Genomic DNA, 22,141 nt, shown 5'->3' on the forward strand with positions numbered 1-22,141 from the left:
GCGTGGTGGCCACTGAGTGCAGCACACAGCCACCTCCTTGACAACGTCGGCCTTGGACAGCAACGCTGATCTTCCAGCCATAAACAGTTGCAGTAGTAAGAGCCATCTCCAGCCAAATATCCACAAAAGCTCTGCAGAATGGTCCATACGCATTTTTGTCCTTGTAAGGAGATGTGCTGTTTACAAGAAATACAATTAACCAAAGGACAAAAAAAGACCCTACTGTACAATATTTACATCTAGAGGCTGGGCCAGTATTTGGTCCATAAAATCAATTTAAAAAAAAATTCGTATAGGAAGTGATTCAGTCCTGTAGGATCTGTCCATCATCAGCTGTTGGTAAAGGTCCTTCCAGGGGAGGCCTCGGGCCTGAAGTCATATTTATTCAGTGTACTGGGATAATAGGTTGTCGTGTACACATTGGGTTGCTGCAACGGGTAGAAGTTGGTTCTGTCATCTGGTATCAAATTGTTCTTGTTAAGTGTCTGTAAAAGAGAAGAAGAAATGTCAGGCATGACACTGGTGCGACATAATTACTCTTATCTACCTGCAGACACCTCCCTCTCACCTGCCTTCTCCATCACGGTCTCTGTTGCAGCCACACCACCTTCCCTCCAGCTGGGAGAGTAAGGCAGTACATGGTACTCACTATGGGGCTAGTCTGTGGGGGATCACAGCTCCTGCCAGGTCTCCTTCGGTGGACCTGTGCTCAGCTACTGCTAGGGCCAGAACCCAGAGCCTTCCCCAGGGACCTGGAGTCTCCTGGTAGATGGCGTGTTGTCTGAACATCATTGTCACACAAAACCATGCTGGGCCTACGTGGAACTTGATGATTAATGGCAGCGCTCGATCTAATCTCTTCCAAAATGCTCACATTATACCCTGCAGCTCCCTCGCAAACCAGTTGCCAAATAGCAGCTTTTTCTCTTTGGAAGAGCAGGTGTGCATTTACCTGATCTCCATCTCCATTGGTAGATATCCAGGTTTGGACCCCCCGATATTAAGTGTGTCACTTCTGTAAGCTACAGTATAAGTAACAAATCATGGTCACTTTTGGAAAAACTAAAATGACTTAAAAAAAAATTAACAACCACGTAACAATTGTTGGCAACAACAACATAAAAAATGAGAACCACAAATGCCCCTTTTACCATAAAAATTTAGAAATAGGGTTTTTCTCCCTCCCCTCTCCCCACCCTTCTTTGCTTTTTGCAAGAATTGCTATTACTGTTCCCACAGCAAGCAGATGTCCCCCTCCCTCCGATGAAAGCCCATTGCTATGCCAGCCGTTACCTATGCACAAGGACAAAATCCCATTTTGAGGGGATGCAATAATTTTATGAAGCTCTCTTCTTTATCTTTATAGTCATCTGATTTCTGTGAATTTGGCTGAGGAACATTTATGACAGTTTTTTCAACTAACTCCTGGCTTAAATTTGTTATACATATCTCTGGTCTATGTTGCTCCTATGTGCACCTTTAAAGGTTGTCATGCAGGGAACCCACTCCTTTGATTTGGGAGTCAACACTGGGCATGTTTGCTACAGCACCCTCATGATCAGGGCACAGCACCCTTAAAGCAGGTACAAGCATTTCTCCTGTCTGGAACAGAGAGATGGAGAGGTCTAATGAGGCAACTAGTCCTGGGACCTAATGGTTGTTCTGCCACAATCCGATGTTCCTGGGGGAACCACTTCACTTCAGTTCCCTCTTGAGACAAACAGTTCATACCCGATCCAGCTCAGGGCAAGATGAAAATTAATTAACCAATGCTCAAGCTCACAAAACACCCAGCTCCATTAGCTTTAATCAACCCATCTAACTTCAGCCACCTAAACTTCAGGCATCGGGGCTCTGTCAGCAAGGCAAGGAGAAGTCTCCTTCCTGCGTGAAGGCACATGCAGATGAAAATTGCCTTCTGGGGGAGCCTCTGTCCCTCCCCGACCCTGGCAGCAGCAAGGTGACTTGCCGACAGTGGGTGCCTGACTTTTAGGAGGCAACAGTTAGGTGAGCAGGGTCTTGCCTTGTACACGTGCCCGTGGCACAGTCAGGGCTTAGCCACATCCGAACTGTGGCCATCGCAATGATCAGAGCTACCTCTAGGCTCAAAGACAAGACCACAGGCGGTACATTTATCTCCCAGTTTCTTTGTAATTGAGTAAATTTACTGCATGGGGAGGGGGAGAGGAGGAGGAAGAAAAGAAAATGCTTTCTCCTAATCCAATAGCAGGCTGACAGCTACAGCTACCCTGGGAGCTGAGACTCCCAGTTTCATACAAGACATTAGGAGGAAAGGCTTTCCTACGGCAAAAGTACCCTGGCAAAGAAATTTCCCAGTTGCTGAACTACCAAATAACTTTTTTTGGAAATGAGCACTGCCTGGACTCTCTAAAACAATCTCACGGCACATCACTGGTAGGAACCAAAGTGACAAATATTTCCAAGGAATGAGAATTTGTGCCCTTCAATATGGAAGGAAGAAAATAAATGTGCTTTGCTCCCAGTCACCCAAAGGAATATTGAAATAGTGTGGGCAACAGACTGCTGCTTTGTGCTGGAGGCTGGGAAACAAGGAAGCCAGGCTCAGTCCTTCGCTGCATGCTATGCTTCCTTGGGAAACCCAATTAACTGCTCTCTGATTCAGTGTCTTCTGACCCACTGTCCTGGTTTTGTGGGGATAAAATTTATAAAATCCCTTTTCTGTCACATCTTGTTTCAGTTTGTGGCCAGCTGTGGGATGGTGATCAAGGCCATTAGCAGTGAAAGCCAGGGCAGCTGCCCCAGGCTGGCCCACAGGTGTATGCTATAACATTAATGTCACATTCACTATAAATGGGAAAGTTGCTAAAGATAGGGGCTCTTTACTCTGCTCTCTTCTTTCTGCTTGTCCTCTCGTTTCAATGGTTACTATTCCTGGAGTGACTTGCCACCACTCTATGAGGTAAGTATAATTTTGTCTTATGTATTAGTATTGATATTGGTTTTCTTATTTTATTAAATCTGTTTTAGCTTCAATCCATGAGTCTCCCTTATTTTCCCAATTCCCTTTCTTGGTTGGGGAGGGGAAATTGGGTGATAGAACAACTGGTCATTGTTTAGTCCTGGGCGTGGGCTAAAAAGAGACACCCACCTTGATAAAAAATGATTGAGGTCCCTGTAAAAATGCACTTTGCTGAGTACTGCCACTGAGTATTTGGGGGATCTGCTCTTTGGTGAACACCACAGGTGTTTATAGCAGCTGTGCACAATGGCTGTTATTTCCTATGGGTGTCTCTAGCCCAGGATACCCACTGCAGGTAGAGTAACCCCATGGCCACAGGCTTCTACAGCAGGAGGAAGAGGCTGGTTCCCACTGCTGTGCTCCCTGGGCTCTCCTGAAGGTGGTCCAGTATCCAGGTCACTTTTTGGGATGGTTAAGATTCACAACATGCCAGATTACCACATCTGAAATTTGGTGACTCCAAAACCCTGACTTGGCGTGGTTCGGGGCTGTCTCAATCTGAGGACAAGAACATCAGGACTTTTTGGCTTTCAGTTAGAAAATCTGTATGAGTTCCAACATCTCCCACGGTGTTTAAAACTAGCCCCTTACAGCAGACTTAGCATTTAATTAACACGCTTTGCATTTTTTTCTCTCTCTTGTCTTACTTTCATATAACATTTAATTATGGAAAAAACCCACAACTGCTCCTTTGCTCTTTTTGGTTTTATTTTCTATGGAGGGCTTATATCTTAGGGAAATACCTTATGAAAATGGTTTAGTGGAATTTATAATCCAATTAGCTGCAAAGAATTTGTCTCCAGAAACGTTGCGATGGCAGTACAGTCCTAAATCAGCATGATCAATGTGCACTGCCTTAACATTTCCCCACACAAACTTATTGTCTGTCTCATTTTAATAAATAGGTGATTAGGTTCCTTGGCAGTAGAAATTGTTGATATTTTGAAGAAGGGAGATTAGGCAGCAGTGAATTTGAGATGTACACATACATACTCGTGCATGCACTGCAGGAGAAGAGGTGCGCAGTTACATCTCTGTGTGGGCTCCTGTGCTGTTTTACTCAGAGCTTTAACCCTTGCTCTCTTCCTGCAATTCTTCGCTGTGACCGTATAGAGATGGCCAACGGCTTTCCCTTTGGAAGATATTCCCCTAACGCTATACGGGTTATGCCATCAAGGTCAAAGTATTTCAAACACCAAGGGGGACATATTTCGGCCCTCATTTTGATCCTATCCTGCCTTGAGAAGAAAGAAGCTTCTGGTAGTTGTGCAAGCATAATATTCCCCATGCAAAAGTGAGGTCAGACCTTGAGCTAACGTGAAAACCTGTGGGATGTGCTTAGAAAAACTGCTCCATTCAACTAATAGCTAGAAACTCAACATGCATCAATCAAATACTTTTACCTGCTTTCTCCCTTCCAGTATGAGCCATGCCATCCTGGCATATTTGATACCAATTATTTCCTCTGGTCTGTTCACCACCAACCTCAATTCAAGAACCTGTTAGCAGAAGTCAAGCCACAAGCATGCACTAACCCAACCAAGCAGATCACTCAAAAGCAGGCACAACTTCAGCTGCTTTCTTTAAAAGACCCTTTATTATGTTGCGTTGGCATACGACTAATATATAAAAAAAAATTCTCTGACTCAGGAACTCCGCTTTGTCAAGCAGGGATGTTTTCAGATGGACTAAGATGGGTATGGTTTTAAGAGCACGTAAAACAGCAGGAGCATTCTCCATTATATATGATCTGTCAGCTAATTGAAAGGTCCAATCTTGTTGCAGTGAATTGCATGTCTATGTCAAATGCAACAGAATCCTGAGTATTTCAATATTTATAGACATATATAAACAATTTGTTATCAGTCTTGCTATTGTATTAGCCATTAGTTAGAAATGGAAGAATCTGCGGGGAAAGTTTACAGATATCCCCCCTTGTGTGCTGCTCTGCCCCCTGGTACCCATATCGAAGGCAAAATAATGACATACGCTCCCAGGCTGTTTCTCTCATGGTAGAGCCGAGCGTCAGAGGTGTTAAACATGACTGCATTGTGCCATATGCATACATTTAATTTTGTTCAGCTTTCTCCTTTGATATTTTTAGCCTAAGTCATCATTCAGATTTTCCATTTGTTACTTTTTCTCCAACAATGCCTTACCACTAATGTCTCCCCCAAATTCTGCCTCTGCTCCAAATCATTAAGTCATAATCCACTGACCTACTTGCTTACATTCTTCCAGATGTATCAAAACATCTACATGTGTAACAGTATGGGACTTTCAGTACTACTCCCATCCTACAGCTGTATGTACAATCTGTATAAACATTTCTTACACACATAAACAGATCCAATGTTTCCATTTTTAATAAATAATCATAAAAGTGTCAAAACTTGATTTTAAAAGGGGATAAACATCTCCCCACCCCCAACTAAAAGGAATTCCACATTGGTTTTGAGAAGCTAAAGTAAAAAGGATGCTTCTGAAAGTATCTGATACACATACAACTAATACCAAAGTAAGGGCCATAAAGTAGTTCCCAGATGACGACAGGTAATGGCAACATTTCTTGAATCTTCTCATGCAGAAAGCACTCAGCTTTCTGGAGCTCAGCATTCTCTTTGAGCTCCAGATCTTCTTTTCTGTTTTGGGGGTGGTGTGGCGGAACAGACAGCAAGTTTCCCAAGCGTTTTTTAGGTTAATTTTCACAGCACAGTCCCCGTGAAGTCAGCAAGCAAGGACAATTTCCCCCAACCTCACAGTGTCTCCACTATTTCTCTGTTGACAGGGATTATTTCAGTTCTTCCACCTCCCACTCATGACACTTTCCTCTTTAAGAAGGTAAAAAGAAAAAGTTGGGTGACCATCCTGGGCAGCTTCAAACAACCCTGCCTAGCATTTATAGTGAAGTTATCACCACTTTATCCCCTGAAGAGGCTGAACAACGCAGCACGCACGTTTCCAACAGGCATGACTCCTCAGAGTCGTGTTGCCTGTGCCAGGACTGACTGCACGATTAGAAGTTTCCATCTTGCAAGTTTGTTTGTAATGTTGAATGTCTCGGTGTACTACAAAGAAAAACTTCCTCTCTCCTTCATCATAAAGTGAGCTCAGGCACTAAGGAACCAAGGGTAACAAATCCAATCACTGCTAACCCTGGTCATGCACTGTGGACACAGGCGAAGGTCTAAAATCAGGGTCCAGGTAGCAGACAGCAACTATGTAGTCAACCCATTTCTCTTAGCAATATCCAAATGAAGGCCTTGTGCACCCTGCATCCTGCTTCTGCAAAAATCAGGGACAAAATTCTCACTGAACTCAGCCACATAATTATCCCTAAAAGAATCGAGGTAGCTTTTCCAGTTTTCCTTGGAACAGCATCCAACAGACTTCCCACAGCAACAGTGGGATGGCCATTACTCGCCCTCATCCCCCAGGAAAATGGTGGGATGAGGGAATTGTGCGATGATGTAAAGATGCCAAGATCCAACATTCAGCTTCTTTTGTGCTCCTTTTAAGTCATTTGTTTCTTGCAGTGAAATCGGATTGAGCAAAATGCCTTTTCGATGCAGATAAGCTGTTTTGTGGAGCTGGCCATGCCTTCTTGTTAAAGGATTTTACTTTTTGTATTCTAGGAACATTAGCCAAATGACTTAGGGTTGTGGAAATATATTAATATTATGAAACATTTCCCGCAGCTTGTACATCTCTGGAAGTACCAAGGCAGAGATCTCAGAATGATAATTAACCAGTATATTTGGAAATAATTAGCATAATGATTACATTTCAACAAAATAAACCATACAACTAAAATAACCTCTTTTGGCAATAATTGACACCAGGAAAAATAAATGACGTCTGGCCCACCCACGTGTTCCCTTTCTTCTGATCCTCCGGACGCCACAGCACTGCTGTGCCTCTCAAGCTGTGCATTACAAATGACCTTGGAAAGAAAGAAAGTTGCCAGAAAGACCTTAGGAGACCCATGTATTTACTGCAAGCTAAGAGTGATTTTTAAGACTTTAATGATTGTTTTTTCCGATCTTTCTTAAAACTTTGCTTAGTGTCTTACACTAAACAACCTATCTCAACTGATGCTTTTATAAAATCTCTGGAGCTCTGCCTACACTGAAGTCAAAGGTAGTAGTGGCCAGGGCTTATGTGTTGAGGTTTTTTCTGATGAATTCAATAAGGCTGTTTGCAGGATTTACAGTGAAGTGTAGATGTACAGATGAGGAACCTATTTTCTATAAAAGAAGGTTTTTCCTCTTAAAAATGGATACAAAAAAAAAATCCCACTGGGACACTAAACTTATGATTACATGTTCTTTTCAGATGGAAGCTTACCATATTTTTAGACTGGAAATTCTTTGTTCATTGTTATTGGTAAATAAATTAAACAACCCCCAAATGACAGTAGCATCTGTAGATGTGCTCAGGTTAACAATTGAACTAACATTCAATTATAAGAAAATGAATAGCTACAGTTTTCTATAGCTGTTTGAAAATAGCTATTTTATCCTTATACTTAGGAGGAGTGAGGTTATATTACTGCCATTTTAAACTTATAAAAACCTTCAGAGTTGGCAACATAAAGGACCATTGTCAGAAAGATGCTTTGGCACATCTCTGACTTTAAGCACATGAGTAAGATGATGTCCTGGTTTCATTGGTATTTTGTTTCAGTTTGTGGCCAGCCATGGTGATCAGGGTCATTAGCAGCTAAATCCAGGGCAGCTGACCCAGGCTGGCCCACAGGTGTATTCTGTATCATTAACAATCAAGTTCACTATAAAAGGGATGGTTTGCTGGGGAGAGGTGGAGCTGTTTTTGCTCTCCTCTCTTCTGGTTTCCCCCCTCCCCCTCATTGATGACAATTGTTATTCCTGGATCTACCTGCTGCAACACGGTAGCTAAGTATACTTCTGTGTGTTTTGTGTTAGCATTTATATTGGTTTCTTTATTTTATTAAATCTGTTTAATTTTAACCCACGAGTCTCCCTCTTTTTCCCAATTTCCTTCCTCAGTTGGGAAAGGGACATTGAGTGAGAGGAAAAACTGTTACTGTTTAGCCCCAGGTGTGGGCTAAACAAAGACAGATGACAAAACAAACTGTAGGTACTAGTAAGGCAAACTGAAGTGAGTCTCTGCTTAGAGCTAAATCCAGGTTTGACTGGAACATCTCCCTTATGAGGAGAGGCTGAGGGAGCTGGGTCTCTTTAGCTTAGAGAAGAGGAGACTGAGGGGTGACCTCATTAATGTTTATAAATATGTAAAGGGCAAGTGTCATGAGGATGGAGCCAGGCTCTTCTCAGTGACATCCCTTGACAGGACAAGGGGCAATGGGTGCAAGCTGGAACACAGGAGGTTCCACTTAAATATGAGGAAAAACTTCTTTACGGTGAGGGTGACTGAACACTGGAACAGGCTGCCCAGAGAGGTTGTGGAGTCTCCTTCTCTGGAGACATTCAAAACCCGCCTGGACGCGTTCCTGTGTGATATGGTCTAGGCAATCCTGCTCCGGCAGGGGGATTGGACTAGATGATCTTTCAAGGTCCCTTCCAATCCCTAACATTCTGTGATTCTGTGAGTATTTTTCTGAACTTCAAACTGAAGTCCAAGGAGTTTATGGAAATCTTCCCACTGGCAAGTGCAGGTGTCTAGCCCAAAGCTTGCCATATATCACTGGTTTGCCAGTAATTTAGTGGTGGCAACACCCATGACGTGGCATCCTGAGACAAAAGAGGAATTCAGGGCTGCCCCAAGCTGCTTCCCAATATAGCTGGTGCACAGGATGTAGCAGACATGATCTCAGCTGAGTGGGAAAGTGTAAACTGTCTCCTTGCTGCACTACTCTGCTTCAGTGTATGCCCTTCCTGGGTCCCTCACGTGTACTATAGTGTTACTACAGGGGCTCACGAGTTAAGCTACAGAACTTGCCCTAGTGCATGCTCTAGTACGCAGACTAACTCATCAGATAGATAATCACTCCTCCTAAAACTAAGTTTAGTAATCTGCATTGGGTGCAGATGGTCATCTAGAGCAACTGGGCTTCTGCTGTGGTAACTAGTAAGGCCGCAGCGATGACCAGCTGTAGGTCCGTCCAGGAAAGGCAGTTCTCCGTGCACTTGGAGCAAGCGGCCCTGAGTTTTCGGATGGCCTCAGCGCTGCTTATTCTGGTGAATTACCGACACAAGTCATGCAGCCCGATGCCAGCCCACAGCGCTACATTTAGACTGAGAATTGCAAAGGTGTAACTGCAGTGGTGCAAAAAAAAAAAAAAGTAGTAAAAATAGAAATAAAAGTAAAAACTGGCCTAATTTGCCATCTGCTAACTCTGTTCAGTCTCTTACAGTCTTATTGCTTTCCAAGTAGCTCCCACCCTCTAAATAGCTGCTTTTGGATTATTTTCCCCAAGATCGCTTTGTTTTCTCCCCGTGCTGCACCTCACCTTGTTATTTCCTCTCTACATTTATAACCTCCCCAGGTCATTTTCCATTATTTCTATGCAAATGGCTGTTTTTTTTGACACACCTCCCAATTTAATATCTTCTGCTGGTTTAATTAATACACTGACTGCACCCTCTCCAAGCTCGTTAATGAAGATATTAAATAAAGCCAAACCTTGCATTACTGCTTGCGGTGCCCCGTACAACTCCTCCCTGTAGCCCCGTATGTTCCCATTAACGATTGCCTGATGTTCACAGTCCATTAGCCAGGTTTCAATCTCTGCAGCAGCATTCCTGTCCAAGCCAATTTCTACTTACACGTCACAAGATTATTTAAGACACCAATACCATCCTCTTTTCTTTAGGTGTATGGAGCAGTGAAGCTACATTTTTAACCAGTTGAGAATCTGCCCTCATGCAGCTCAGTCTCGTGCTTTACCTTCATCCACTAATGCTGAAACTCTGTGCAAAAAGTGATTGTGTTTGATTTGTTCCTGCTCTGCATTATGGTCCTGGCTCAGCTGTCAGTTCAGCCCTACCATCTTTCATTTCATCAGGTATGTGACATGTTGCCTCTCAAATATTATTCAGACTTGCCTGCATATTAACACTGACACAGATTTGTCTCAGAATTTCCATCGCTGTAACTGAAAGCACGGTTGAATCAATCCTATTTGTTTCTCCTGGTTTCACTCTCCAGTACGGCCTCAACTCTGCCAAATTTTAAAGACCAAGAGGGATTTAACACCCCATTGATATGCTTTCTTGAATGCGGAAGGTCCAGGCGTATTCTACCAAATGTGGGCCTGTATGATTACAGTTTCTCTTATCCTCAAATCCAACTGGCATTTCCCACACAGACTTACCGGAGCTACTTGTGTGACTTTAGTGCATTGGACTTTGGTAGCTTAACAGTGACTCAATTAGCTGGGCGGAAATTGGCCTGCTTTCTTACAAATGCTTTTGTATTACCTTTGCATTTCATGGCACTGGGGGTTTGCCCAAGATCCATGATATTTATAAAGGTAATTGGAGTTGTTCATTAGCTGGTTCTCACAGACTCTGGGATACAGTCCATCTAGATTCCTTCATCCGCAGATTTTCAGTTCCTTCCTTTATTCACATGCTTTGTGCCAAATCTCTGGACGATGTTAGAGCTGACTTAATGAGGATTCCCCCAGCTATAAGGGAATGCAGGCAGAGCTACTCCCGCTCACCCTACGCCAAACCTATCGTGCATATATAAATGGTGCACTGGGGAAAGGTGGCAACAGATGTGGTGTTGGTGCAGCCTGTGCAGTGGCAGCAGCTAGCACATCCTGAGCAGCCCTGAGCTCTCAATTGCTCCTTAGGACAGGGCGATCATGGCTCAGGAAAAAACAGCTCAGGTATTTCAGCTGTCCTCCCTCAGAGCTGCCAAACACTTTCTGGACGTTGAGCTAGAGCTCTGAATACTGACACAGAGTTCTGAATACTGACACAGCTATCTTTATTTTGTATGTATGCAGCAAGATTTCTTTATATTTTTACTTAAAAATCCATTATTTGCTAGTGGAGCTATTCCAGATGAATAGCGAGGCAGCTCCCCTCCAAGTGTACCACAAAGGTTATATGTTTTCTGGTATTTATTGTTTGTCTAGTATTATCATCTCCCTTTACTTTAGCGCCCTGCCTCTTTCATGGCTCCCTTTAAACTCTTCTGCAAACACATAATTAATTCCTCCTGCGCATCTTGGTGACACTGAGGATTTCCCAGTTTGGCTAATTCACATAACACTGCCAGCCAGAGCTTTGTGGAGACAAGGAGGGAAGAACCACTTCAAGCATTTGTACCAAGGGAGAACCATTACATTTTAGCAAATGAGGCTAGGGTATATTTGAAATATTCCTCTTCTGACCAGTAGAGGGAAGTCACATAAATACACAGCAGTCAGTGCAGTGCGATCTTGTTAGTCCCACTCCTGCAAGTGGTCTTCATTTAATTCTCCTTCTTCCAGCACCGGTAGGGGGGTGGAGGCAGATACATGTCAACCCCAGAGAAATTAGGAAAGGCAAAAATTGCAAGAAAAAGGTAATATCAATTATTAGATCAATTAGTGTAGCTGGAAAAATCAGATAAACTTTTGAACACATCATCTGAAATAGCAGCTCACATGTTCAAAAACCTGCCAGCTTTTTCCAGCTATACTCATTTATCTAATTAAAAACAAATTTAAAAAAAATCTTGTCTACCTACAAACCTGTCTTGCCTGTGTACACAGATCATTACAGCTGCAGTAATACAACCCTAAAGAAAGGCTAGTGTCAGCAAACATGATGACTAGCCTAGACTGTAAGAAGGCAGAGCATGGACCATATCCCTGACCTGGGTGTAGAGGAGATATGCCTGGTCATACAAGGAGGAGGAGAGAAGGCTGTGTCAACAGAGAAAAACATAACAGGATGAATATTAAGCATCTACCCCCAGTGTGACTTAAAGCTTCTCAAGATGGCTTAAAGAGGAAGACAAAAAGTCATCCCAAACGCTGGACTCTCTCAAAATGGTGGGGGAGGAGGAACAACGTGAACTCCCACCCCACAGTGGGCCTCAACAGCCCTGTGAAGTAAGGAAGAGTTTGCATGAAGAGCAGAGGCAGTGGAGACCAGTTTCCATTGGGGGACCATCGTGAGCAGCTGCTTAGCATCCCAGAGGGAGCAGGAGCAAGGAAACATTCAGATCTGAATTGGCAGTTTCCCCTCCTATTAAATAATGTATCTATGAGAGGGAGACATCTGTGACTTGCACACAGCAACCCGCTGAGCCACTGCTGCCACGGCATGAGGACACCTCCAAGAGATGCACATCACTCTACAGGCACAGTCATCCTAGGACAGCCACACCTCCAGGCCTGCTTGACTGCTCAATTCGACTTGACCCAACGATATAAAGGGGAGAAAAGACACTAATAGATTTTGACTGAGATGTACCACTTAATCCTTTTTTCCCCATCAGTAAGCTCTCTTGCTTTCCTTTCCTAGCAGGCATTATGTAAATTGAGAGTCCCCTGAAGTGGTATTTGCAACTGCAGGATCATACAAGAAAGGCTACAATGCTCCTTTGACAATACAACCCCCTGCCCCTACTATTCTTTTTCAAATAATACTATACTCATGGTAAGTACTAAAAATATGTACTTTACCATTCAAGCACTTAATGTTCTTAAATGCCACTTTGTTCACGGGAAATAGTCTTTGTTAAACATGAAATTCACTGGGAACAAAATTTATGTTTCAATCTGATTTACTATATTTTTCATATCTATATAGAAGTATTTATTTTTTCCAGCTGATTACATCAGCTAAATCTCTCTCTAAAACACCCTGCAATAAATAAGCAAATACTTGAAGGAGGCTGTTGATAACTTATTGACGATGTTGGGTATCATCACTGCTGGCTTATGTCTGAACTTCACAGCCACTTCCTGGGGCTTGAATGATGCACAGTGAAAGTGTCACTGGGAAAAGACAAAAGCGTATATCACACTGCTATCAGTGTATGTGCTGTGATCACTACAAATAGATGGGTTAGCCAATTTCATTTGAAGTAGCAACATATCAAATTAAGTGATAGGACACTGAAGCCCTAAGTTTTCCATGGCAGAGAGAAACAAACATCCTCAGAGAGCAAGGCTGACTTAGACAAACATTCCTCTACGGCACTTGACAGTAGTTAAAGCTAATTTAAACTTGAATGACTGGCTGTGTCCTCGCTATAAAAAAGGTGTGATTTTCTGTGGCAATGAAAATGACCATCACCAAGAGAGAGACATTTAAAATCCATACAGGGATCCACTTTCCTATACCCTGAGCTTTATTGCTTTTTGCAATGTTGAAAGCCACACCAAACACCCAGCCTGTTTTATTCAGAAGGATTCTTCTTCCAGAGGCAGAATTGGTTTCTGTTTCATAACCCTCCACGTTGGTATTTTATTGCTATGAATTATTCGGGATTAGTAATGAACTATGTATCACAGTGTCCGGAGTTCTTCACAGGGAGTGTCTGTTCTGAACTGTTATTTGATTCTCAACACCACTGTTCTCACTTTATTAAAATATATTCATTGTAGCTTCTAATTTATACAGAGTCCCAAGTGATCTACTGCATATTCCCCTCATTTTCTGGTAGCTGCATTTGTATTTGCTGGATGTTTTTGAGCAAGTGCAGGACTCAGAGTCCTACTCAAGGTAATGTGTATTGTTCTGGTGTCCTCCTAAAAACATCAAGTATCAGGTGATACATCAAATATTTAGTTTCCCTCTTTCATTGTCATATCCTGCAATCTCACTCAGTTCCCAACTCATCTTTCCCAACAATAAATTTGCTCATTGACATAAACAACTGTTTTACTTGAGCACAACTTCAGTGTTCTATGAGAGCAGAGGTGATGCCCAGAGCAGATGCAATGCTCAGGTGCTTACTTAGCTTATTTGAGGCATCAGTACAGAAAGAGTATGACTGCATGACTCATGACTAAAGCTGTGTTTCAGGAAGGAAGGACAGAGGGAGGTCTGTCCAGCACTATTGAGAAGAAAATCTGCAGAATCATCATCATAACCATCCTGCAAACCTACATTTCTCACTAATCCCATCTGGACTGATCCAAAAGCCATCAGATTTTGGATTTGGACCAATGTGCAGATGCCTTTGCCTGTTCAAATCCCGTGTAGAATAAAATTTGGCTCTCTCTATTGGCAGAGGATTTAGCAATAGGAAGAAGTTCAGTCCAAACCCTTTCTCCATGTGTGGCTGTTCCAAGAGCTCCTAATTCACAAGGGCTCAACCTTGACCCTACATCCTCCCGCTTCTACTGCAGGATCATTGGGCTTTCCATCAGCATGACACTAATAAGTAACTCACATGAGTAAGTCACTGAGTAGTTGAAGCAAGATGTTAAAAAAGAGGATCTCCTCCCTGCTTTGATAGCCAGTTATTAACTAATCAGCGTGGCAGTACTGGGAAGGTTGTAGGTGACTCTGTAACCCGTCATGCCAAAATGTGAAGAGCAGATAATTTTTATTTCATTATGCTCTTGTTCTGCACAGTCTTCAATATTGTCAGAATTCTGTATGAACTTTAACCAATTAATGAAACATGAACTGCTTATTAGGTGACCCTAAAGGTTTCTCCCCTACCATCTATGAATAACAAATCAAAATCAACATGCTGCTGGTAAATGCATATGCATGAAATCTTTTAAGACATCACGGCTAAAATAGCTAATAATAAACCTCACAGCATTCTTGAGAAAGCAAAACAGGAAGGGAAAAGAAGCCAGCAAAAATAAAACACTCTTCTGCAAATCACTGCCTAGGCAAGTTACCATCAGCTAAATGATCAATAGGTCACCATTATGTATGATATTTACATCTGATCTGCATCACTGCATTGCCGTGCTGAAATGTCCAACAAGGCTTGTATCAGCTAGCACTTCCTTCATTAAAATCTGTCTTCATATAAAATTCACCTTTATTTATGAGTTTGCATTCAGTGCTGTACATTCGAATGTAACACTGCCAGACTTTCTACTGTGTTCACCTGCTGGCTGGAGAGCAGAGATATTTCAAGATTAAAACAAACTAAAGATGGTTGCAGAAGGCTTATTATTATCAAAGAATGGAAAATAATAGACTTGTGCATATGCTCAGCCTTCTGCTACCATCATGTCACTGTGTATTATCATTTTCTGTTAGTGAAAAGTAGTCTACACACCATGTACTTCCTTAATCATAGATTTATTAACTCTTTCACACACAAAGAAACCTACAATGACTCTTTTGCTTTCATTACCTAAAAAATGTTTGGGGAAGTTTTCTTTGAATCTGCTGAATAGAAACTTACTTGGGTTTAGAATCTGGAATTTCAGATGTTTTCACTTTCTTTCATATACACACATTTTAAATTCAGATGGGCCTATATCCAAGCTCAGTCCAACCCTAATTTTCCAGAAGGTGAATTTTAGCTCCTCTGTCATTCTAATGTTGATTGTGTAGCATCACAATAAAACCACACATGCTCCTTGAAGGCATGAAAAACTCCCTCCTGACACTTAGAAAAATCTGCCAGTTATTCCTAAATATAAAGCTGGATAATAATAAGTTCTATAAGTAATTACACAGCACAGAGTACACAGAGCCTTCCTCTTACTGCACTAACATTATATTCTTCAAGGGAATACTGAGAAGTGGCAAATTTGTAGTATTAAATGAGACATTCAAGAGTTTAAGAAATGAGGGACAACAGAGAAGATGAACTAAGGAAATATTTAACAGGAAGAGAGAAAAGGGGCTTCACTTGATAAACAGATTTTACCCTTTCTCTAAATCTCTGCCTCATTCACCATGCCAAAAGAGTATGACTTTGAGTTCTTCTTAGCAAGTAGCCCCTTGCTCATAAACATTTAGTTTTGGTCTGTCCAATGCCTGCAGATTTATGCACTTGAACTCTTTCACTTCCTAGCATTCTATAAACAAGCCCCATCTGGTCTATCTCTCCTTGTGTCCAAGTCCCTTCTCCCCGCAGCCTAACTCATACAGTCCCAGTTAGCTAATGCCTTACTTTATATAAACTAGCCTTTTCCAAACTTGATCTAATGCTTAGACTCTTTATGGCCCTCGAAAGAAGGCTCTAACAGCTGCTCACTGTTACTACACACTAGATCAAGTATTCAGAGATGGACCTATCAAAGAGGTCAGCTCTCTCCTGATACTACACTAACTAATCTGCTGCTGTTTTAAACTTTGCTGAGCTTTGTTATTACTTCTACTCCACTGCACCACTCGGCATAGACATATTGCATTTCATAATCCATTTACTCAATTGATGAAGACCGTTCCGTGAACAACTTCATCCTTCTAAATTTTAAGCATTCTTCGCAGCATCCTCGCAGCTAAACTGGGGAAGTGTGGTCTGGATGATCGGGTAGTGAGGTGGATTGTGAACTGGCTGAAGGAAAGAAGCCAGAGAGTGGTGGTCAATGGGACAGAGTCCAGTTGGAGGTCTGTGTCTAGCGGAGTCCCGCAAGGGTCGGTTCTGGGACCAGTTCTATTCAATATATTCATTAATGACTTGGATGAGGGATTAGAGTGCGCTGTCAGCAAGTTCGCGGATGACACAAAACTGGGAGGAGTGGCTGACGCGCCGGAAGGCTGCGCAGCCATTCAGAGGGACCTGGACAGGCTGGAGAGTTGGGCGGGGAGAAATGTAATGAAATAGAACAAGGACAAGTGTAGAGTCCTGCATCTGGGCAAGAACAACCCCATGTACCAGTACAAGTTGGGGGCAGACCTGTTGGAGACCAGCGTAGGGGAAAGGGACCTGGGGGTCCTAGTGGACAACAGGATGACCATGAGCCAGCAGTGTGCCCTTGTGGCCAAGAAGGCCAATGGCATCCTGGGGTGTATTAGAAGGGGGGTGGTTAGCAGGTCAAGAGAGGTTCTCCTCCCCCTCTACTCTGCCCTGGTGAGGCCGCATCTGGAGTATTGTGTCCAGTTCTGGGCCCCTCAGTTCAAGAAGGACAGGGAACTGCTAGAGAGAGTCCAGCGCAGAGCCACGAAGATGATTAAGGGAGTGGAACATCTCCCTTAGGAGGAGAGGCTGAGGGAGCTGGGTCTCTTTAGCTTGGAGAAGAGGAGACTGAGGGGTGACCTCATTAATGTTTATAAATATGGAAAGGGCAAGTGTCATGAGGATGGAGCCAGGCTCTTCTCAGTGACATCCCTTGACAGGACAAGGGGCAATGGGTGCAAGCTGGAACACAGGAGGTTCCACTTAAATATGAGGAAAAACTTCTTTACAGTGAGGGTGACTGAACACTGGAACAGGCTGCCCAGAGAGGTTGTGGAGTCTCCTTCTCTGGAGACATTCAAAACCCGCCTGGACGCGTTCCTGTGTGATATGGTCTAGGCAATCCTGCTCCGGCAGGGGGATTGGACTAGATGATCTTTCGAGGTCCCTTCCAATCCCTAACATTCTGTGATTCTGTGATTCTGTGATTCCTATTTTAGCATCATCTGATAACATATGATAGCACAATATAAATCATGAAGAAAATGTTATCACAAAGCCAACCCTGTAACTACCTGCTTGGGGCCACAAAAATAAATTTGTCTCTTTTCTTCATTGTTTGCTATGCAAGAAACAAGGGTATACTCTTGCTTGTCTCTTTATTCCTGCAAGCCTTTCTCATCTGGGTCTTCCTATTGACTTTGCCACAACTAGGCACATAACTGAAAGGATTACTCTCATAGTTTGAAGCTTTCAGGATCAGGTCCCAGTTCTTTGCCTGTCTTAATAATTTATTACCTAACCTGTATATGCAGAGCATGTAGAATAATATATCCTGTGAAACTTTGTTAAAAGCCTCTGAAAATCCCAATATGTCTGCTGCTTCCCTCCTATCTAGATCAATATTTATTTAATTTAAAAAAGGAATCCAATTTGCTTGACATGATTTACTTTCCACAAATCCATGCTGACTCACATTATGATGCTACACCCTTATTAAACTGTATGCAACTGCAGCCTTATGCTGCTAGGAAATGTATTTTTGAAACTGCATTTATAGACAGTGGGATCCTCTGAGGGGCTGCAATGCCCAACACAAGGAATTCGGCACATGCTTATTGCCAAACTGGTCTGTTATTTTCCAGCTCAAACTGTTTTCCTTTAAAAAACCAAAACAACATTGACTCTTTTCAAATGATTTGATGCAAGCTCTTAGTTCTGATACATATTCACATTGCAAATCATGGCCATGTATCAGGACTCATCCTGTGCCCAGCACTATAAAATCCCTACACAGAAACAGTCCCCAACACCCAGGGTGTTTAGACTATGGCAACAGCCCCACCGTTGATCTTATTGTTGGGTCTCAGTGAGAAGCTGAGCCAGATCAGCAGAAACAATCAAAATGTCAACAGCACACAGCTATGTGAAGGAACAAGCAGCTGCAGGGTTTCCTTCTGTTTTGTGTTCGTGTCCCAAATAATGCTCCATACTGTTCAAGTGACCTTAGGCAGGCTGTTCCTCCCATGGTGACACGAAGCCTTTTCACCCATCCCACTGCTCACTTCTCTGATCCCACACTTCACCTGGACATTGATGCTCAAATAGAATGATGCACTACTGTTTCAGCGTATTGTCTCTTGCACCCTTAGTCCTATCTGCTCAGATAATGGGTGGTGTTCTCTTTAGCAAGCAGGCATGCCAATGGAGTACGCCACTTCAATGCTCATCTTCTCCTAAGGCTGCAGCTCCCGATTCTGCTGCTATCACTGAATTCTGCATGGCTGTCTAGGGTAAATTGTGTCCAGTACTGATAGAGGGGGGAGAAGCCTCTCTGTTTTCTCATTCTGTCCATTTTGGCAGTCCCCAAAGCATTTCCAGAATCTCATCCTACCAATAAGCATTTTCCCAGCTATTTGTCTAATGCAGTTTCCATTTTTATTCTTCCTCCCCTCCGTTTCCTCTCACCACACACTAACAATGCACTGAACTGAGCTCTTACTGATTTCTTAGAGGAAAATTTGTATATATACAATAGTTAGAATGGGCTGAAGTATCTTGGTATGTACTTGCCAGACTGGCATTCATCAGGGCTGTGAAACACAACAAAATCCCATTGCAGTAATGGGACTTTTTAACCCCTTTGTGACAGTAAGGCTAAATGCCCTTTCAACTCCACATGTAACGCCAAGAGCTGGGCACAGAAACACAGACCTACCCAATTCAAACCAAGACATAAATACAAAATTTGTTCAGGTAGTATCAAGCTGATTGTGGTATTTCTCATCAAGTACCCTACCTTGAACTCCATAGGGGTATACTTCTCGTTCTTGGGGGTTGTGTTGCCCTTGTAATGGAGATGGTTGGGAGTGGTTGGGTGGATAACAGTCGACTCCTGGGACTGCCTCTGACAGCGCTGGCAGTACACATAAATCACAAATGTTAAGAGGCTAGAGCCGAAGAAACAGGAGACCCCAGTGGCAATCAGATGGATGAGACTAAAACCTGCAAGGGAAATGACAAGAGATGCTATTTTTAAAGAACAGTCTTTTTCCCTCTCCCGACAAGATCACAGGTGCAAATCAGAGCTATGACACCTCGGGATCAACATTAATAAGCTGTTGAAGCCAGAGTCTTACGTTCTAACATAAACTGACATAATCTCCCTGCAAATCGGTCTCCCCACTGCAGCTCTGCCTTGTGCAGTTTAACAGGTTCATGCGTTGGTTTCTCAAAGCTCCCTCCCTGTCTCTCCTCTCTCCCTTCTATTGATATTGAAACTAAACATTATGTTAAGCTGACAGCTAAAGAAATGAACCATACAAACAATGCACATTAATGGATTCCAAAGCATGTGCATGTCATGGAAATAAGGGGATAAAAATGCTCAGTGTTTCTCTGAAGGGGAAGGAAGGGAGGGGAAAGTCCTTTTTGTCGGCTGCCCAAAATGCCTACAGGACTGTGTGTGGGATGGGGAAGGCACACATTCCTCCCGCATGTAATCCAAGTGTGCTCAGCATTCTTATTCACAGGGCGGCATTGCATTGGCCATGTCTGCCCTACCTCTGAGGTGTATTTGAACTGCTACCAGTGAAACAGGGGTCCTCAGGGGAATGGGAAAGATAAGGTGGAAAAAGGAAAGGGGGGAATTGCTTGAAAAACACTTCTGTGTTGGCTTTCTCCGTGAACTGCAAAGATATAAAGCCAGTTGCAGGCAGGTGCCGGCGGCGTAGCTACAGTGCAAATACTTCAAACAGAAAAGCTTTGGACTATAAAAGCCTCCTACAGAGATCTCTCCACGTGGGATTGCAGCAGCACCCTCCAAGCACAGTGCTGACCTCTGGAAGGAGCTGTAACTGTGCATCCCACGTGCTGGGAGGTTCCTAACTCGCAACTCTGGCTGGTGGGGGGAAGACAAAGTCAAACAGTACTCCTCGTTCCTCCCTCGCACCTCAGAGAGTCTCAAACCCCATGGTAAAACCAACCACAAACAGATCTCCACCAACAATAGAACACACAGTAGTGACCTTTACAGCCACCAAGTTAATGAAGCAACCAGAAGCAATCTTGGGTGGCAAAACTTTATGACCCTGTTGTCTTCCACTATGTGCAGGAAGAGATCTACAGAAAAAGAATCAGTGATGATGACTCCAAATGCTACTGCTTTTCCTCTGCCTTTGCTCTGTCATCTTCCAAGGAGGAGTAACAGGGGCCCTAATACCTGGAGGGGGACCCCTGACTGCTGGCCCCCCAGGGCAGCTGTCCCAGGGGAGAGCCACATCAGCTCAGTGGTGACTGCAGCCGTAAAATGCCCGTAATACTTAAAAAGCCAATTCATTTGGACAGACTGCTGTGTTGACCTGACTGTGTGCAGAGAGATGCAAAGGACTACTCAGAGAGTGGCTTTAAATGAGGTTCATTCTTAGTCTGATCACAGTGTGCATGTTTTTGGTGCCATCTTACATTTTAACTAATATGCTTTTCAAATAGAGAATTCTGCCCATTAGTCTACTGTTCTCTTCTAACCTTCAGTTAAAAAATATCCTCCTGAGTTTAAAAAGAACACAACCAATAGAGTTCTACAGCAAAGTAATTTGCTTTAATCATAATTACAGTAAGGAACATACAGAATTTATTAGACTGACGAGCTACATTTATTTTTTAAACCACACTATAAAATTCTATTGCAAGATTACCACTTTCTATTGTGTTTTGGATGATGGTCCAAAAAACTAGCAGAAAGATGGTAATTGCCTACTAAATGTTACAAGAATTTTCCAAAAAGACATTTCCTTTCTAAAAACCTCCACCTGCTTTACGTCACTCATGAGAGCAAAATACAGAACATGCAACCATGCTCAGTGAAGCCACATGACGGCCTGTCACGTTCTCCTCCTGTCCAGCTTTGCTTATATGAATGTTTCATTTCACTGCTTCATTTACCAGTTCGCTACAGTAGGAAATCCTTTCTAAAACATAAAGATCTCTTACATTTCCCTCTCACCTTTGAAAGACCTGTCTGATTTCTCAAGTGACTTTTAGCTGTATCTTAGGGAAAACACGAATTGTTTTGTTTGTAGCATGTGAGTCCCCAGGGGGGAAGCTTTCTGGTTCATCACTTTGAAAATACAGATTTTCTGAGATGCATCAACAGAATTTCTATTGATTGGCTTCTTTGCCAAATATTGTAGAACACCAAGTAATAAATAATATTAGCTATGGTAAAATGTAGATTGCAACAGCAAATATAATGGTGGTGGTAAAAGAAGGAAATGTGAATACAGTGCACAAGAGCAGAGTGCAAGCCGTAGCAAGGAGTCCTGGAACTGAAGCAGATACATCGCACCCTCTGAGGGAAAAGGAGTGACGCACAAAGCCAACTGTTCCACCGCAGGTGCTGAAATCTTAATTCCATTGCTTACACCACAGTCACAAATCACGAGGCCACATTTCTGTGCCACAGGTGGCATGACGTTTTTTGCCATGATCTCCACAGGGAGAAGAGTTTTTGGCAGTCTGCAGATCACTTAGATTTCAGGAAGGCAGGGATGTGATGCTAGCAGGAATTGACATGGTCATTAGTGTGAAACTAGCATTTTAAAATGTCGAAGGAACCTGCCATTTTCTGCAGTCTGCAGTTTTATCATA

General features: G+C 42.9%; 1 protein-coding gene across 2 annotated transcripts in view; it reads right to left on the reverse strand.

Annotated features, from left to right (window-relative positions):
• Window positions 1–329: 329 nt before the first annotated feature.
• The window catches only part of SEMA5B (semaphorin 5B), a 136,009-nt gene continuing 114,197 nt past the window's right edge, over window positions 330–22,141 (reverse strand). For both annotated transcript variants that reach the window (XM_068407742.1, XM_068407741.1), the window contains exons 20-21: window positions 19,293–19,498; window positions 330–485 (exon numbers count right to left, since the gene is read on the reverse strand). In XM_068407742.1, the coding sequence (XP_068263843.1) occupies window positions 330–485; window positions 19,293–19,498 (362 nt within the window). The remainder of the gene's footprint in view (window positions 486–19,292; window positions 19,499–22,141) is intronic.

The sequence above is a fragment of the Nyctibius grandis genome, chromosome 9 (genome assembly GCF_013368605.1).
Source record: "Nyctibius grandis isolate bNycGra1 chromosome 9, bNycGra1.pri, whole genome shotgun sequence".
Classification (NCBI taxonomy): domain Eukaryota; kingdom Metazoa; phylum Chordata; class Aves; order Nyctibiiformes; family Nyctibiidae; genus Nyctibius; species Nyctibius grandis.